Source organism: Phoca vitulina, unplaced genomic scaffold (genome assembly GCF_004348235.1).
Source record: "Phoca vitulina isolate PV1807 unplaced genomic scaffold, GSC_HSeal_1.0 scaffold33, whole genome shotgun sequence".
In the NCBI taxonomy this organism is placed as follows: domain Eukaryota; kingdom Metazoa; phylum Chordata; class Mammalia; order Carnivora; family Phocidae; genus Phoca; species Phoca vitulina.
The window spans coordinates 18,150,887-18,170,485 of NW_022589736.1; the positions used below are offsets into that span (position 1 = coordinate 18,150,887).

The window sequence follows — 19,599 nt, forward strand, 5'->3', positions numbered from 1 at the left end:
TTTATCTTTGTGTATGGTGTAAGAGAATGGTTGAGTTTCATTCTTCTGTATATAGCTCTCCAATTTTCCCAGCAACATTTATTGAAGACACTGTCTTTTTTCCATTGGATATTTTTTCCTGCTTTGTCGAAGATTAGTTACCATAGAGTTGAGGGTCCATATCTGGGCTCTCTATTCTGTTCCATTGGTCTATGTGTATGTTTTTGTGCCAGTACCATGCTGTCTTGATGATGACAGCTTTGTAATAGAGCTTGAAATCAGGCAACATGATGGCCCCAGTTTTGTTTTTCTTTTTCAACATTTCCTTGGCAATTCAGGATCTTTTCTGGTTCCATACAAATTTTAGGATTTTTTGTTCCAGCACTTCGAAAAATGCCATTGGTATTTTGATCAGGATGGCATTGAAAGTATAGATTGCTCTGGGCAGCATAGACATTTAGCTGATTTTTGAATGTATACCACCCTTGCATTCCTGGGGATAAATCCCACTTGGTCATGGTGTATATTCCTATTTATATGCTGCTGAATTCAGTTAGCTAGTATTTTGTTGAGAATTTTTGAATCTATAGAGATATTGTTCTTTACAAACTAGTTGCATGTAGCTGATCTGAAGATAATGTACATAATATTTTTAATAATATTCAACCAAGTACAAGTATTCAAAGATGTTTTACTCTTACCTCAATATAATCTGTATCACAGTGGGTAGAACTTTCAATTTCAAAGGCAGTGAAGTTGAGAATAACTACTTGGCTTTGGGGCTGGTGGATGGTCCACCTGCAGATCCTTTCTCCTGGATACACATTAGGATAAAAAGGTGAGCGAATGACCCCTTCTCCAGTTAATTCTCCTCCACAAGCTGTAAATATGAAAATGATAGTAGTGTTTGTTCAGAGATAAATGATTCTTGCCTTCACTTTTATTGCAAAGAGTAGTTCTGCATAGGAATATACAGGAATGTGATATTACTTTTAGAATTTTTTTCCTTGCTACTAAAGGACATAAAATGACTAAATTATTTCAAGAAATTAAAATGTTACAATCAGACAAATTAAACACCTAAAAATTAAGGCATAAATTTTCTTACCGACTTGATAAACAGCTCTGAAACTAGCTCTTACAACAGAAGCATCTATTTTAAGCCTGATCCAGATACTATTAGTAATGGATTTAATGTGAGAGATGGTTTCATTGCCACAGACTTTTCCAAGTAAGGTTTGATCATCTCGAACCTAAATAGAAAAACAAAGTAGATCTGTAATCCTAATCAACAAAATTACCTTGGCTATGGTGGATTATTTGGAGATGAGAAAACGGCAGATTCAGAATAAATTATCGTCTAATTTGGGTTACATACGGGAAATTTTTCAGCACAATAAAATAACACTAAATATTGATAACAAAATCTTAAGCCAAATAAAATCCAAAAGCATAAGAATATTTAAAACATTCTCCTACTAATTTCTACAATGTGAAAGGGGAGATAAATTTATAATTTTGGATTATTTAGAAAACAGCAAAATATGATAACATATCAAAATATGCAAGTTTCAGCCAAATCTGTAATCAAAGGAAGTCCTAGACTAAACTGCTTTATTATTGGGGCACCTGGGTGGTTCAGTCGTTAAGCGTCTGCCTTTGGCTCAGGTCATGATCCCAGGGTCCTGAGATCGAGCCCCGCATCAGGTTCCCTGCTCTGCGGGAAGCCTGCTTCTCCCTCTCCCACTCCCCCTGCTTGTGTTCCCTCTCTCGCTGTCTCTCTCTCTGTCAAGTAAATAAAATCTTCAAAAATAAATAAATAAATAAACTGCTTTATTATTGAAAGAAAGAAACAGAAAAGTAGATAACAGAAAGAGAATTTAAAAAGTCAACTTAAAAAATTGGAAAAAGGTATTACAATGAGGGATAATAAAGTAAAACTAAAAGTAAAACCTAATAATAAAATACAAAATAATATTAAATTTAAGAATACATTCAAGAATTGTTTTTTGGGAGTAGGGTGGGGGATAGGGATATTTAAGACACATCTTTGTCAATAAAGATAAAAGAAAATAAAAAGAAAACTAAAACAAGAATAAACACAGATATACAAACCAAAAATGAGAAAAATGCTACAAATACACAGATACTGATACATTCATTTCATATGAATGATAATTCTTTGTACAACTCTATGCTAATATAGCTGAATGTTTGAAATGGTTATTTCCAGAAAAAATATAAATTACTAAAATTATCTCAAGGAGAAGGAAAATAAAATCTGAATAGACAATAAACCATGGATAAAATTGAAAACATTATCAAATAATTACTTCCCCTCCCAAAACTCCCAGAAAATGTTCTACCTCATCAATTATTTCAAACTTTCTTTTAAGATTTTACTTAGAGAGAGAGAGACATGCACAAGTAGGAAGAGGGGCAGAGGGAGAGGGAGAGTCTCAAGCAGACTTCCTGCTGAGCATGGAGCCTGATGCAGGGCTCAATCTCATGAGCCTGAGATCATGACCTGAGCTGAAATCAAGAGTCTGACACCTAACCGACTCAGCCACCCAGGTGCCCCAATTATTTCAAACTTTTAAGGAACAAATAATTGCCATAGATAATTTGTTCTAAGGTACCCTGAAACATGGAGGAATCTCCAACTACTTTTTCTCAGAACTATTTTATTAAATTCCAATATGGATAATACAGATGAAACTATGGATTGATCTCACCTATTTATATAGATATAAAAATCTTAAACACAGTTCTAGAAAAACAAATTTACTTCATCATTAGGCTTATAAACCAATCAAATATGAGAACTTGAATAATGCAAGGTTATTTGAAATTACAAATTATAAATTACACGCCTCAATGGATCCAATAAGATAAACCACGTATTTCCATAGATGTCAAAAAAAATGACCAGTGTTCCTTTTTATGAAAAGCAAAACTCTTAGAAAGTTAAGAGCGGAAGAAAATTGCCTTCATACAATAAAGACCACCTGTTTTAAATCAATAGTCAATGTCTTATAAGGGCCATGAGCACAGTCCATGCAGTCACACAGACCTGGCCAGAGCCCCTGCACTTCTGAGCAAGTTACTAAATCTAACCCTGGCTCATGGGGTTGTTGAAGCAAATAGATGAAACAATAGTGTGAATTCCTCAGCAAAATGCCTAGTCATAAAAAATGTGAACTAAAGAAAAGCTATTGCAATTCTTGACATTTTGAAAGGTGAAACGCTAGAGGTTTCTCACAAAATTGGGAATGATTCCAAGGATATAGATACTACTCCTGTTATACAGAATTATTTTGGAAGATCTAGCTACCCAAATATTAATTCATTTTCTCAACTAACATTATCAAGGCATCAGTAAGTGCCAGGGCCTGGGTGGGTCAGTCACTGCTTACAAGGACCCTACAACAAGCAAGCATATTTTTCCAAAAGCATGAGTGCCATGTTTGGGAAAGTATGGGGTGCTATATCATTACTTAATACAATGGTTCTCCATAGGTATCACAATTACACACTTTTTAAAAATATTTTATTTATTTATTTGAGAGAGAGAGAGCACACAAGCTGGGGGAGCAGCTGAGCAGGGAGCGCAATGCGGGGCTGGATCCCAGGACCCAGAGATCATGCATGACCTGAGCTGAAGGCAGACACCTGACTGACTGAGCCACCCAGGCACCTCACAACTAGACATTTTGGAAGTCTCTGAAGACATTTTTTGTTTTTGTTTTAATCAACTAACAGAGTAGTGGCTAGGCACTATTGGCATTTAGTGACTGGGGACCAAAGACACTAAACACCCTGAAATGTGAGAGATAATTTTGTGTCACACACAAAAATTCTCCTACATCCCATGTGACACTCATATAAGGGACAGTTCTATTACTAAGTGTAAAATCTAGCTCTGTTTTATAGACCAAACCCAAAATAGTTTTGCCCAATTTTAATAAATACTGAATATTCCAAGATTATAAGTAGAGTACAAATCAAAGGAAGTTTTGTGTGTTTTTCTTTCCCTGGAAATCTGACAAGAGCTGGTAACCATTTCAGAAAATTTGCCACCAACATACACAGCCACATCAGCCCGGGTCTGTATGCGGCATTCACGGTGACTCAAAGAGAAAATAGCGTAAGGCTCCATTTTGTCTTCAAGTCTAGCTTGCCTGGGCTTATAACATGATGCAATAAATAAATATGTACATTTTTTACTTTATTTCTCCTAAATCTTATATTTCCAACTTTATTTTTTTAATATTATATGTGTATTGAGGTTATATCATCTTATGAATTTCATTTCAGAAGAGAGAAAGGGTGATATAAAAAGGCCTTAAAGGAAACTGACTTCACCTCAAAACCCTGAACTCAAACAGGGGATTATGGAATATTTGGCAGTGGAAATAACCTTTAAATTGAGCCTTAAGGATTATCCACCCAGGCCAAGGGAAATGGGCAATAAAGGGAAGATTTTAAAAGTTCTGATACTTAAAGCTGGCAGGGATATGGTAACACAGTTGCTCCCATTCACAACTGGTGGAAGCACATATAAATTTCTGGGAAATAATTTGACAGTATGCATCGGGAGTCTTCAAAATGTTCAGTTTTGGACCCAGTAACTTCACTCCTAACACTCTATCATAAGGAAATCATTTGAGATACAGGCAAAGACACACAAGGATTCACATCAGCGTGGATCTATAATTACAAGAACTGAAAATATTCCAAGTGTCTAATAATAGGAGAGTGATTAAATAAATTAGGGTACAGCCATATGATTGAATCTTACACAGACCTTAAAAATCACATGCCTTTCCACTGACTTATGCCAAACCAGTTTCTTTCTAAGAGCTGTAACACGAATTTCACATTTGTCTTAAAGTTATGCTAAATATCTCTCTAACCAAACAGCAAATCTTTGAAGGAGAAGAAAATGTCTGTCATGCCTTTAGCATCTAACATAGAACTTTGCAAATAGGTATTTGACAAATGCTCGTTGATTCATTAATTTTAAGGCATGGCATGATGGTTCAATTTTTGTTAGCAACACAAACATACTAGGTCTTGGAAACCAGGAAGCAGGAAACACAGAGTAAGTTATCACCCTGCTCTCTGATCCTCCAGGGCTCCAAACTCCTCTGCTAAGACTGTAGTCTCTCTTTTGTGTTTTGCCCATTAGAAGATGACAAGAAGGAAGAAAAACAGCCAAATAGCATCAGAGCAAGCTAAAGTGGGCCATTCCCCAAGGCCTCGCTAATGAAATTCAAGGATTTTAGCAAGGAGAAAGGCAGCTGCAGTCCGAATGTTTTAAGAGGAACTTATAGGGCTCAAGGGCCCTAAACCTAGAAGGTACAATTGATTTTGGCTGCATTTCTCTGTCTCTGTGGAAACGAAACCTTATTAAATCTGAAAGCCTGTATTCTCTCTGGATCCTGGACATGACAATACCTTAACCACAAATCCTTTGAAAGAGACAAATAAAGTTCATCAAATGCTCTAAAGTGATCTCAAATATTGTTGCAGCCCATCCTGCATTCAATATATATTGTAGGACTTGTGAATTTTCACCTCCCCCACAACAATAACAACCCCTTTTTCTTTTGTGCTTGTGCACTAGGATAGACTGTATTATTTTTCCTAATTATTTAAATCCCTCCTTGTAATGGGATCTAACATCTCTGCTCATTGCCATGTGACTTACAATGCTTCCCCATGAAAAATTAATGATTATTCTTCCCATTGACTGGGCTTGGCCATAGGGTTTGCTTTACCCAACATAACGTGAGCGGAAGTGATATGCCATCTCCAGGGAGAAGCTTTGGGAGCCACTGCAGGATTCAACCATCTTTTACTTTCTTTTCTTACAAGATCAAGAGCCTGAGTCCCAGGGACAGATGGGACAGGCTGAGCAGATCAGCATAACTGCCAGTGACCCCAAACCAATGTTTACATGAGCAAAGGATAAATGTATACTATTGTAAGCCACAGACATTTTTTTGTTTGTTACTGTTTTTGATTTGTTGTACCGCTATTGACTGTTTGTTATTACAGTATAACCTACAGAAAGATGATTTGTATTGAAGCCTGGTTTATATTAACAAGGAGTTTTTCTTAACAGGTCAGGTGAAGCCATACCAGAGTCACTTATACAGGCAGGACATCAAATTCATTCTCTATACTGGATCACATTTGCAAAGAAATGACTAGGGCCAGTTCAGAATTCCAGTGTTCTGTGGGCCAGGCCCAGATTTCTCATTGATTGCCTTATTAATCCAGCTGACGCTGATTGTTTCAGGCCCAGAGATGCAGTAGATAGCCTGTGACCCACAATCATTAGCCTGTGGAACACCCAAATGGCTTCTGATTTTTGCATTCATCAGACTGAACTAATTCTTGAAAAGAAACTACTCATTAAAACAAAAACAACAAAAACAGAGTTCTTACAAAGGAATGATTTCCTGTAGAGAAAGCTAAAATAAACAGGGCTGAAAAACACAGTTCATATGAAATTTAAGTGTGAGCTCTAGAGCCCAGTCAGCAGTAAGCTTTAACATCTGGAATGGATCAGGTCCCAAAGCCCCATCTTAATGCATGTGCTCGTTTGTTTGTATCTGCTATGTATCCAGATTTGTTTTTATATAACAATTCCAAAAATCTATTTAAAGTATTAAACGTTAATTCAAAGCAAACCAAATATGCTGGTGCATAGGTTTGGTCCAACCAAGAGCTGAAGACAGAACCCTCCCATGCAGCAGTGTTTAACATGGGGCTTCCTGTGAAGTGAGCTTCAGGTGGAAATGCCCCTTAGCTAAATAAAGACTTGATCCTGCAGACCAGTCTTGGGTTAATTTAGGCACATAGGAGGGGATGTGGCCCTACTTCAAATAAGACAATAAACAGTGAGTGATAAGAAATGAGAGAAGCCATACAGGGATTAAAAATTATTTCCTTGGGGTGCCTGGGTGGCTCAGTCAGTTGAGCATCCAACTCCTGATTTCAGCTCAGGTCATGATTTCAGGGTCGTGAGATGGAGCACCACGTTGGGCTCCTCGCTGAGCACAGAGTCTGCTTGAAATTCTTTCTCTCCCTCTCCCCGCCTCCCCCTGCTCAGGCTCTCTCTCTCTAAATAAATAAAAAAATAAATAAAATCTTTAAAATTTTTTAAAAATTATTTCCTTACATTTTTGTTATTATGTTTCATGATTTCATAGTTAAAATTTTAAAGTGTTTTATGCCTCATGAAACAGTGTCCCTTCTGCTATCTCCATCAGTAAACTTATCCTTTATCTAATTCTTTTAAAAATCTGCTTTTCCAAAATCAGGAGTACTTGTCTAGTTTCACCTAGAAGTGTGAACCTACATGACTGCAAACTCCATCATGTCACATTCTCCTCCTTTTCTCTTCTCCCCAGCATCACTGTCAGAATCATCCTCAGGTTAACTTTTAGTAACCACTCCCTGGTGCTCCGGCCTCTGTGCTAAGAACATTCTAATTGTTCCCCTTTGCACTGAGCATGTCTGGGTTCTTCATCTCCATCTACAAAGCCATTACAAGGTCAAGCTTCTGCCTAACTCTTGTTTCTCTCTTCCTCTCCTTTGCAATTCCACCCACACTAGGCTCTTCACAATTCTTTGAGTTTGTCGAGATTTTTTTTCTCAATTCAGTCTCTAAGGCTACATTAGCACTTCCAGCTGGAATCCTTCTCTTGACTCTTTGCATTGCTAACTCTTTCTCATCCTCAGACCCAAAATGCGCCATCCTTGGGGAAGCTACCTCTGACCATCCAACTAACATCATTAGCCCTGTTATTTTCTCCCATAGGACTGTTTCTTACCTTCAAGATACATTTCCCAACTTGAAATTACACAGTTGCATGCTTGCTTGTTTAATATCTGTCTATTTTATATACCCATCCCCTAGCATAGTGCCTGGCATCGAAATTGTTCAATAAATATTTAGAGCATGAATAGACAAATAAATGGATGATCCCTTTTAATCCTTTTGAGAAGACTAATATTACTACTCCTATTACAGATTAGGGAAACTGACGTTCACTGGTGTTAAATATCTTGACCTTAATATAAGAGAGAGTTGAAGTCCTTTATCATGTTTCCCTGCAATATTGTGTTCATAGCAGAGAGAACTGGCCATCCTCTTGATTCCCCTGAATAGCTTGTAGCACTCTTGATAGATGCCCTTACCTATAGCCTCTGTGTCTCACTTGTCCCATTGGGTTTGTAGTCTCCCCATGAGCATGCAACTCCTTTACATACAGCAAGGATCTGTTCTGTAAATCTCTCACACCTCCACAACTAGGCAGGGCTACCATCTCAGTCTTTTCCCTGGCTCCCACTACACCAACCAATAGAATTATTTCACCTGAGCAATGGCATGTTTTGTCACTCCATTACAAAAGTTCAGGATGGCCAAGCAATTGTGGAAAGACTGTGTTGACAACAGACCTAAGAAACCAACTGAATGTTTCTAACCTCTGCCGAAACTCCAAATCCAATATGCTAAAGAATGCAAACTATTTAACATCACTCCATTTCCCCTTTTTCCTGCCATCTCTAGAAACATCTTTCTCTGAGCTCAAATTAATTTCAACATGCGCTTAACTGGAAATACTCCTCAGCCTAAGCTAGTGTGTTTGCTTGCTGCAGTTACATTCCAGTTTCAACTGTCAGAGGTCTTATTCTTTCTCTGCCATTTGGGTTTTATTCTTAAGAACTATTCAGTGAGTCACAGCCATGAGACTTTAACCAGCATGTCCCCTTGAGGATAACAAGTATACTCAGGCAGACCAAAAGTCATAGCCCCCCCGCCCCCACCAATCCCAAGGCTGGAGCTGAATAGCTTCAATGCCTAAAAATGCAAAAGGAAATCTCTTGTGAATTTGATTCCATCTAAAGATGTGTGGAGATGTGGGAATGCTGTGCAAGGCCAGCTGAGAGGGCTAGGGTAGAGAGTACCGGGAAGAGGAGAGGGAGGTGATAAAAGGTTCAGAGGGAAGATAGATCTCCAGTGTTTCAGCTTGTTGTACTACCCTACATTTCCAATTTTTAGTTCCTTCTTTAAGATTTTGAAGATTTTACCTGGAAGTTGAGTTTCATCATGTTTCACAGATTTTGATATCTATCTAGCATTTCCTCTTTGTTATTTTCTACATGGTCTTTCATTTCATTTTCTATTTCCTTCCTTAACCCAGTAACTATTTAAGAGAGAGTTTATAAATTTCCAAGTATTTGGACATTAAAACAATTTTGGGAGGGGCGCCTGGGTGGCTCAGTCGTTAAGTGTCTGCCTTCGGCTCAGGTCATGATCCCAGGGTCCTGGGATCGAGCCCCGCATCAGGCTCCCTGCTCCGCGGGAAGCCTGCTTCTCCCTCTCCCACTCCCCTGCTTGTGTTCCCTCTCTTGCTGTGCCTCTCTCTGTCAAATAAATAAACAAAATCTTAAAAAAAAAATTTTTTTATCACTAACTTCCAGTTTCATTACATTGTAAAGAGATAGGTGTGTAATTTCTGCTTTGTGAATTTGCTTGGATTAGCAAGAAGTCATTTGTCATTCAATGACACTTGCAGAATAGGTACCCATTCCCCACATTTCAGACACCAAATTTAATGTAGCTTACTTTTCTATGCCATTTATTTTTGTTTGCTTTCCACTTCTAAGAAGGAACAACTTCGCCAGAAGCCCTCCTACTTCCATAGAACGCACTTCTTCCCCTTCTCTTACCAGTCTCTCTTATGTGGTTCCCTTCCACTGACCAGAAGTCTTAGTGGGGAGAGGTCAGATGATTCAGGATTGGTCAAGGAGATTCTATTCATTTCTTTCTACATCTCATTCAAGCCCTGGCCTTAGCATCATATAGGCTTCTAAAATTATTATTCAGCCTACTACTTGGATTCTCTGGGATTAAAAATTAAACTTTCATTACTTTTTTATGTGTCCTTCACTTAGAGTTCTGAGGGCTTAAATCACTTATGAAATATTAATGAGAGGTGCTGCTTTTTATTCTGGAAAGATGCTTCTACCCCATTCATTGATTTGTTCTATTTAATTTAAAAGCTCTCTTAGACAAAAACAGATGAACTAACAGTTGATCTGTTCTTGCTATACTCATTCTTTTGTTACTAGCCACATTACATCACCCATCACCCATGGGCAATGTGTGTTCTAGAAGTAGAAATTTTAATTGAGAGAGATATATAAATCTAAGCATTAATGCATAAATGTGTGCTTCTTATTAAAAAAAAAGAAAAATATAGATATGCTACACTGGGTCTGACCAATACCACATTTATTATCTTCCGTAGTTAAATTCTATTCTCAAATAAAATGTTTACAGAGCTCTTACTGAGCAAAAGCAAGTCTTTCAAAACTATACTATACATGAAAAAGATATACTAGGCAATAATATCTTTATTTAAATATCTTCATTTAAAGGATATATTCACATGGCAACAAGACAACTGGAACCACATAATGAGAAGATCTAGGATTTTTAGAAGTGTATCTATTCATTCAAAAGAAAATTTCTTGTTATTATTCTCCCAGATGTCTCTAGAATTCCCTCTCAGCTTTTCATTCTTTCTAAAATTGTGGGTGGTCTTTTCTCTCTTATAGAGTTAGTAAATGGCAAAGTCATCTGCTTTCTAAACCACCAATGTATCTGAAATACCATTATTCTTTTTTTATTCCTTTGCTTAAATATTCACTTTTTTACCTTTTAAAAATGAAATCACCATTTCAGGGAGCAATATATTGAGTCATAATAATGCCATTTGAATATGGTTCCAGAATCACTTTCTTCCATACCCACTGTCTGAAGGACATGAAAAGAAGTAGATGTACTTTTAAAAAAATGGGCTTAGGGGCGCCTGGGTGGCTCAATCATTAAGTGTCTGCCTTCGGCTCAGGTCATGATCCCAGGGTCCTGGGATTGAGCCCTGCATCAGCCTCCCCGCTCAGCAGGAAGCCTGCTTTTCCCTCTCCCTCCCCCCCTTCTTGTGTTCCCTCTCTTGCTGTCTCTCTTTCTGTCATATAAATAAATAAGATCTTTTAAAAAAAAAATGGGCTTAGTTCACAAATTATCCCAATAGATAGATATGATGTATTGGCAAGAAATTGATGGAAGTCAGCATATGTCTATCTAGAATCCCATGTAGGTACATCTAAATCCTATTCTGACAATAACTAGAGTTTGATCTTTGTGACCTCAATTTCCTCATTTGTAAAAATTAAGGATTTAAATTAGACAACCTCTCAGGCCCTTGCTGGTGCTAAAATTCTGCAAATTGATTGTATTCTTTTTAGGATGGTCAAGGACATAATAGAAAATCTTTTCAATTATTCCAATCACTATACATGTCCTGTCCTTCTAATAGAGCTCTTATATTTTCTCCATCAACAACCCCTGAGGGAAATTTCATCAAGACTTTATGGGTGTGTGTGCACATCAGAATGTCAATACTCCAATGGCCAACCATGAAAGGGTCTTACCAGCTATCTCTGAACTGATAAGTTCAAGGCAGGAGTTGGAAATTTGGCTTAGGAAAACCTTGCATTTTTATAATGTTTTTAATTCTTCAAGCTTCTTTTATCATTCACTGCCTTGATTTACATTCACAAAGTGAAGGAATAGGTAGGGCATCTTGCGGAAGAAGGAATTGAAGCATCCAGATAAAAAATTGTCCAAGGTTATACAGTCATTAAATGACTGGACAAAAATAAGCAGTTAGCTAAATTAACTCAAATCCCATTCTGGCCACATAACATTCTTCCATTCTGTTTCACAAAATTAAATGTTTCAATGCTTTTTTATTATTTTTTAATGATAACGTTTCACAACGATTCAGAGTTCATGTAACTTCTTATTGAAATTCAATTAGAATGTAGTTCAAGGGCAGAGAGGGTATATCATTCCAGATGCTTTGATGACACCTTGGAGCCATTAGAACCCCACATAGCACCTAATAGAAAGGTACTCAGATTTCCCTAAAAATTAGAGTTACAGTTTTGCCTGTCTGAGAAAAGCATTGCGCCTGGTTCCATGCTATAGTCCTGTGACCAGGGAGCCAGATATGGAATCGGGAAACTCACAAGAGCTTCTTTCCTATGGAAGGTGAGCCACCTTTTGTGGTCATAGCTACACAATTGTGTTTCTGTTCTTATCAGAGAAGAGTACAACTGGAACTAATTCAATTTCCAGCTCCCCTACTCCCCAAACATGTAACCACAGGCAAGTGACAATTTCTCTGGGCCTCAGTTTCCTCATATCAAAATAGGAATAATAATGGTTTTTGTGAAGATTCAATGAACTAACTCATGTCAAACATGTACCACATCCAACAGACAGTAGAAAGACAGTAATCATTAACTATGTAATGTATTACAGTATTTTAAAGTCTTAGAATAGCACCTGGTGCATAGTAAGTACTCTCTAAGTGTGAGCTATTTTTTTACTGTTCTTAAAGTAAAAAAACAGATGTTGGAAATTAAATTTTTATTTACATAAAAATATCTAAAATTGCTCCATAGTATAAAACTTTAATGTATTTTATGGGATATTTTGGAAAACATAAACTGAATGAATATACACATTTACCTCACCATCTGAGACAAAAATCTCTGGATTGGGTGATGGGTATTAAAGAGGGCACATTCTGCATGGAGCACTGGGTGTTATACACAAACAATGAATCATGGAACACTACATCAAAAACTAATGATGTAATGTATGGTGATTAACATAACATAATAATAAAAAAAATATATTGAACGCTAGGAGGGTTCAACACCAGATGAGATCAAGCAGAAGACAGAATCAGTGAGCTGGAAGACAGGGCAGTGGAACTCATCCAAACAGAGCAGCAAAAAGAAAAAAAATTAATAATAAAGATAGCTTAAGGAACATATAGGACATCATCAAACAGAATAGCATTCACATTATAGAGGTTCCACAGGGAGGAGAGAGAGAGAGAGAAAGAAGCAGAAAACTTATTTTCAGAAATAATGGCTGAAAAATCCCTAACTGGGGATCCCTAACCAGATCCAGAGAGACAGTTCAAAATGACAGTATAGCAAGATCCTGAACTTACCTCTTCCTATGAACACAACAAATCTACAGCTACATATAGAAAAATTCCCTCTGAAAAAGACCTCAAAACTACCTGAACAAGCTTCTCCACAACAAAGGATAAAAGGGGACACCAAAACGGGAAGGAGAGGCAGAGATTCATTTGCTGATCTTAAAGCATCTGCCAGAAGAGCAGGAACCTATAGGGATTCCCTCTGGGGATGGAGACACTGGCAGGTACCATTTTTGGCATTCTCCCTCTAACCTGCTAGTGGTGGCAGGCATGCCCAGCCTTTATGTGCTGTACTCCATGACCCCATCTAAGCTGGCCAAGCAAGTACCCCACTCCTATGCACCACTACACTGCAGCCCACCAGCTGGGAGAGCACCCCACCTCCATGTGCCACTCCACCTGAACTTTGCCAGTGACAACCTAGTGAGTATCCCAGCCCTGCATGCTGCTTCACAGTGGCACCACCAAAGCCAGCCAGCCTACACAGTCTACGCAAAGAATGCCCCGTGAGCATCTGGTTCTGGTGGCCAAGGAGGATTAGGCCTGCATGCTATGGGTCTGAAACAAATGGAGAGAAAATTCTTGGCAGGCTACCACCCCCAGGGTACTGCACAGACAGCAAACTAGAACACATTCCCAGTCTTGCTGTGTAAAAGTCCTGTCTACCTAACATGGAGTTTTGGCCTGGGGAGCAGATTTCAGGATTACCACATATGTAAAGGCTATAGAAGTGCTGTCATAAAGCATAGGGTGGGGAATACCATCTTTCTTACTTGATCTTGCTACAGCTCACCAATACCTCTCAGAAAAAAGTTCATACACTCATCTGAAGCCTTGACATTTGCAACTGTTGCTAAGGGGACACATCTAGATCACTTGGACTAGAGCCAGCAGTGTCTATAATTGAGGTCCCACAGGACTGAATATATTTGCATACCTTAAAAGCTGCTGGCTGAGGGTCTAGCTTCTAATTAGGCTGAAACTAGGTGCTGACTGAGATCCACCCCCTCTGGAACACTCACAGGTCTTGGCACACCCTCAACACCTGGGACCTACCAAGAAAAAGTTAGGCTGTGTAGCCAATCACAAAGGTTTAAAAGACAACAATGGCTTAGGGCAAGGTTAAATGATAAGGTTTATCTCCTACACAAGATCACCCATCAAAGACTGGGAAAATAGCTGTTATACCTCATACATAGAAAGAAACACAGATAGATAAGCAAAATGAGGAGACAGAAGGATATGTTCCAAATGAAAGAATAAGGTAAAACTCCAGGAGAGGAAATACCTTAAAAAAACAAAGATAAATAATTTACCCGATAAAGAGTTCAAAGTATGGTCCTCTGAAGAAGAATGAATGAACATAGTGCAAACTTCAACAAAGATATAGAAAATATGAGAAAGTACCAAACTGAAGCCCCAGAAATGAAGAACATAATAACTGTTCTGAAAAATATACTAGAAGGGTTCAACAGCAGATGAGATCAAGCAGAAGACAGAATCAGTGAGCTGGAAGACAGGGCAGTGGAACTCATCCAAACAGAGCAGCAAAAAGAAAAAAAATTAATAATAAAGATAGCTTAAGGAACATATAGGACATCATCAAACAGAATAGCATTCACATTATAGAGGTTCCACAGGGAGGAGAGAGAGAGAGAGAGAAAGGAACAGAAAACTTATTTTCAGAAATAATGGCTGAAAAATCCCTAACTGGGGATCCCTAACCAGATCCAGGAAGCCCAGAGAGTTCCATAGAAAATGAGCTCAGAGAGACCCACACCAACATACTTTATAATTAAAATGTTAAAAGATAAAGAGATTAAAGGTAGCAAGAGAAAAACAACTTGTTATGTACAAGAAAACAGCCATAAGACTACTATCAGATTTCCCAGCAAAAACTTCACAAGCAACAATAAAGGGCATGATATGTCCAAAGTGCTAAAAGCAAACAACTTCCAACCAAGAATACTCTACCCAGCAAGGTTATTATTCAATAAAGAACTTTCCAGATAAACAAAAGCTAAAGCAGTTGACTGACACTAAGCCAGTTTACAAGAAATATTAAAGTGACTTCTTTAAGCTAAAAAGAAAGGGCACTTATCAGTTACCAGAAAAAATTATGCAAGTAAAAACCTCACTGGTAAAGGTAAATATACAGTAAAGGTAGTAGACTAATCACTTATAAAACTAGTAAGAAGATTAAAAGACAAAAATAATAAAAAAATATAACTACAATAATTATTGAAGGGATACACAAAATAAAAAGATGTAAAATCAAAAACATAAAATGACATCAAAACATCAAAAACATAAAATGTAGTGGGGTAGTAAAAATGTAGAATTTCAGAATGTGCTACCAACTTAAAATAAATTGTTATAAATATAGGCTGTTATATATGAGCCTCATAGTAACCACAAAGCAAAACCCTATATTAGATACACAAAAGATAATGAGAAAGGAATCTAAGCATAACACTATAGAAAGTCCTCAAACTACAAGGGAATAAACCAATAGAAGGAAAAAGGAACAGAGAGGAACTACAAAACACACAGAAAACAATAAATAAAGTGACAATAAGTACATACTTACCAATAATTACTTTAAATGTAAATGTACTAAATTCTCCAATCAAAAGACATTGAGGGGCTGAATGCATTAAAAAAAAAAAAAAAGACCCATCTATATGCTACCTACAAGATGTAAGGACACACATGGATTGCAAGTGAAGTGATGGAAAAAGATATTTCATACAAATGGAAACCAAACAAAAGCTGAGGTAGCTATACTGATGAAATAAAAGATATCCAAATTGGAAAGGAAGAAGTAAAACAGCCACTATTTGCAGAAGACACGATTTTATATAGAGAAAATTCTATATGTTACACCAAAAAACTGTTAGAACTAATAAATTCAGTAAAGCTGTAGGGTGCAAAATCAATATACAAAAATATGTTGCATTTTTATACACTAATAACAAATTATCAGAAAGGGAAATTAAGAAAACAATACCTGTTACAATTGCATCAAAAAGAATAAATTACCTAGGAAAAAAATTAACCAAGTAAAAGACCTATACATTGAAAACTATAAGACATTGATGAAAGAAATTGAAGGTGACACAAATAAATGGAAAGATATTCTGTGCTCATGGGTTGGGAAACTTAATATTGTTAAATTGTCCAGGTTACCCAAAGCAATCTACAGATTCAATGCAACCCCTATCAAAATTCCAATGGCATTTTTCACGGAAAGAGAACAAACGATCCTATAATTTGTAGGGAACCACAAAAGATTCTGTATAGCCAAAGCCATCCTGTGAAAGAACAAAGCTGTAGACTCCCCTATTTCAAACTACACTACAAAGCTAGAGTAATCAAAACAGTATAGTATTGCAATAGAAACAGACACAGAGATCAATGGAAAAGAACAGAAAACCCAGAGATAAACCCAACTACATACGGTCAATTAATTTACAATGAAGGAGGAAAGAATATACAATGGGGAAAGGAAATCTCTTCGATAAATGGTGTTGAGAAAACTGGACAATCCCATGCAAAAGAATAGAACTAGATCACTATCTTATACCATACACAAAATTAACTCAAAATGGGTCAAAGACTTAGTGTAAGACCAGAAACCACACAGTCTAGAAGAAAACATAGGAAGAAAGCTCTTTGACATTGGTGTTAGCAATAACTTTTTGGATCTGACTCCAGAAGCAATGGCAACAAAAGCAAAAATAAACAAATGAGACTACATCAAACTAAAAAGTTTCTGCGAAGTGAAGGAAACCATCAACACAACAAAAAGGCAATATGATGAACGGGAGAAGATATTTGTAAATCATACATCAAATAAATAGTTAACATCCAAAATATACAAAGAAATCATACAACGCAATAACAACAAAAAACAATCCAATTTAAAAATGGGCAGAGGATCTGAGTAGACATTTTTCCAAAGAAAATATGCGGATGGCCAACAGGCACATGATAAGATGCTCAACATCTCTAATATGAGGGTGATGCAAATCAAAACCATGATGAGATATCACCTCACACCTGTGGGAATAGCTATTATCAAAAAGACAAAAAATAACAAATGTTGGCAAAGATTTGGTAAAAAGAGAACCCTTGTGCACTGTTGGTGGGTGTGTAACCACTATTGAAAACTATATGAAAGTTCCTCAAAAAATTGAAAATAAAATACAATATGATCCAGCAATTCCACTTCTTACTATTTAACCAAAGAAAAAGAAACCACTAATTTAAAAAGATATATGTACTCCTATGTTCATTGCAGCATTATTTACAATACCCAAGATATGGAAACAATCTATGTATCCACTGATCAATGAATGGATAAAGATGTGTTACATGTGTATATATAATGGAATATTACACAGCTACAAAAAAGAATGAAATCTTGCCATTTGCAACATGGATGGACCTCATGAGGGTTATGCTAGAAACTTTCAGTTATAAAATAAGTAAGTCATGGGGATGCAATGTACAACATGGGGTCTATAATCAACAATTCTGTATTGCAAATTTAAAAGTTGCTATAAAGGTAAAACCTAGAAGTTCTCATCACAAGAAAAAAATTGTTACTTTGTATGGCTACAAATCAGTAAATACACTTAATGTGGTGATCATTTTGCAATGTATACAAATGTTGAATCATAATGTTGTACACTTGAAACCAATGTAATGTGTATCTTAACTAAGCTAAATATTAATAAATATTACTGTGGCACCATGGTCAATGTACTTCATTTTTCAGCTAAGTCCAGATTTTACACTAAAATTCTTTGTTTCTCCACTATATATATATCAAGAAGGGAAGAGGGCAAGAGGCTACATAGGTTTTTCCTGGAAAAACAAATTAGGTCTAACTCACATGAACAAACAAAATTGTCAATGCCTCTCTGAGTTTATATAAAATGATTGCAGCCAACAAAAAGTGTTTTGTCTCTTTTGCTCAACACTTTAATTTGTGGCTTGACCAATAATTAAGCAAAAGAAATACCAGGCCAGACAAACAAAACTGCCTTTTTGTTTCAGATATTCTTCATTTTACAATCATTACACACACTTAAATCAGAGCTAAAATTTTTGAAAGAGAGCAAGCAGGGCTAATGAAAGAAAAAAACCTACACTCCAAAACAAGAATCATCCAATGCTTTATCTTAATTCTCTGTCACTAAATAGCAAATCCTTCTACTTTTCTGGGCTGAGTTTCCCGGACAATCTATGAAAACTATGTCTTATTAGTAAATCTTATTAGTCTTACTTATTTTCATTCACCTCAGTTATTAAGGATCAGTTTCATAGCTTGTAATGTAGCATTATTATGAGTTCCTAGCCTCAGCTCTCATTTTTGTCCTTTGCTATTTCATTACCAATCTCCTGTATCACCATCTATAGATCTATTTTTGGCAAATTCTTTCATACTCTCTAGAACAGTTGTTCTCAGACTCTAGCCTGAGTCAGAATGCCCTGGGGGAGGAGGGGGCTTGTTAAAACACGGGTTGCTGAGCATACCTCCAGAGGTCCTGATGAAGTAGGTCTGGGATAGGGTACAGAACTGTATTTCTAACATCCAGATCATCCAGGGAATCCACATGCTGCTGGCCCTACAACCACTACACTATAGAATACAAAAATGTTGATTAACGTCATGTAAGGGTATAGTCAAAGTTACCTCCATGTAACTCTGGGAACAGCCGCTCTGGCCTTCCAGCTCCACTTGGCTGAAGTTGACTTGTATTTGTTCTCCCAGGGGCTGTGTTATAAGGTAGATGCACTGTCTGCTATGAGTGAAAGGTCCAGACAAGTCAGAGGAGAGAAGACCCTCTGGGTCTGTGTAGTTTCCTCCACAATGCAGACCCGCTAAAGAGAACAGGGAAGTAAAGGGAAAGGTCCTGTGAATGGCCATTCCTCTGACCCTCAGGCATTAGATACAATTTTTAAAAACTGACACACATGCACATACAATCATGTACCCACTTTATTCACCCTGAACAGGCTTATGTCTCTAAGTATATTTTCAGTTTGATGTGTGTTTGTGGGGCATCCATGTAGTGCCTAAAGAAATAGATTCAGACATGTGTGATCTAACTTCCCATCTAACATCATCTACAAATTGCTTTTTAAAAACCTTTATGCTCTCCTTCATTCCAAAAAAGATTTGAGGCAGCTTATAAAATACATGTGACAAAATAAAATATATAACTAGAAAAAGGAATCTAACTAAAGGATGAACATAGAATAGCAGGATGTGCTCAAGGGAAAGTTGACATGCACAGAAAACGGGTTTGGACTCCACAGTCTACAGAAGGTTGGCTCTAGATTCAGCCTGAAGCCAGGGTAAATGAAGAAAAGGGACCTGTGAAAAGATGTTCATGGTTACATTTCCTGATATTGACACCTGAAATGTGTTTTTCCTGTGAATTCTCATCAGGGCCCAATGATGTATGTTTAGAACAAAAGCCCTAAAGTAAAAATCTGGGAG

General features: G+C 37.1%; 1 protein-coding gene across 1 annotated transcript in view; it reads right to left on the reverse strand.

Moving 5' to 3' along the window:
- The window catches only part of CUBN (cubilin), a 264,380-nt gene that overhangs the window by 211,852 nt on the left and 32,929 nt on the right, over positions 1-19,599 (reverse strand). Inside the window, exons 17-19 of the mRNA XM_032425570.1 lie at positions 18,790-18,977; positions 1,088-1,232; positions 681-859 (exon numbers count right to left, since the gene is read on the reverse strand). Coding sequence (XP_032281461.1) covers positions 681-859; positions 1,088-1,232; positions 18,790-18,977 — 512 coding nt within the window. The remainder of the gene's footprint in view (positions 1-680; positions 860-1,087; positions 1,233-18,789; positions 18,978-19,599) is intronic.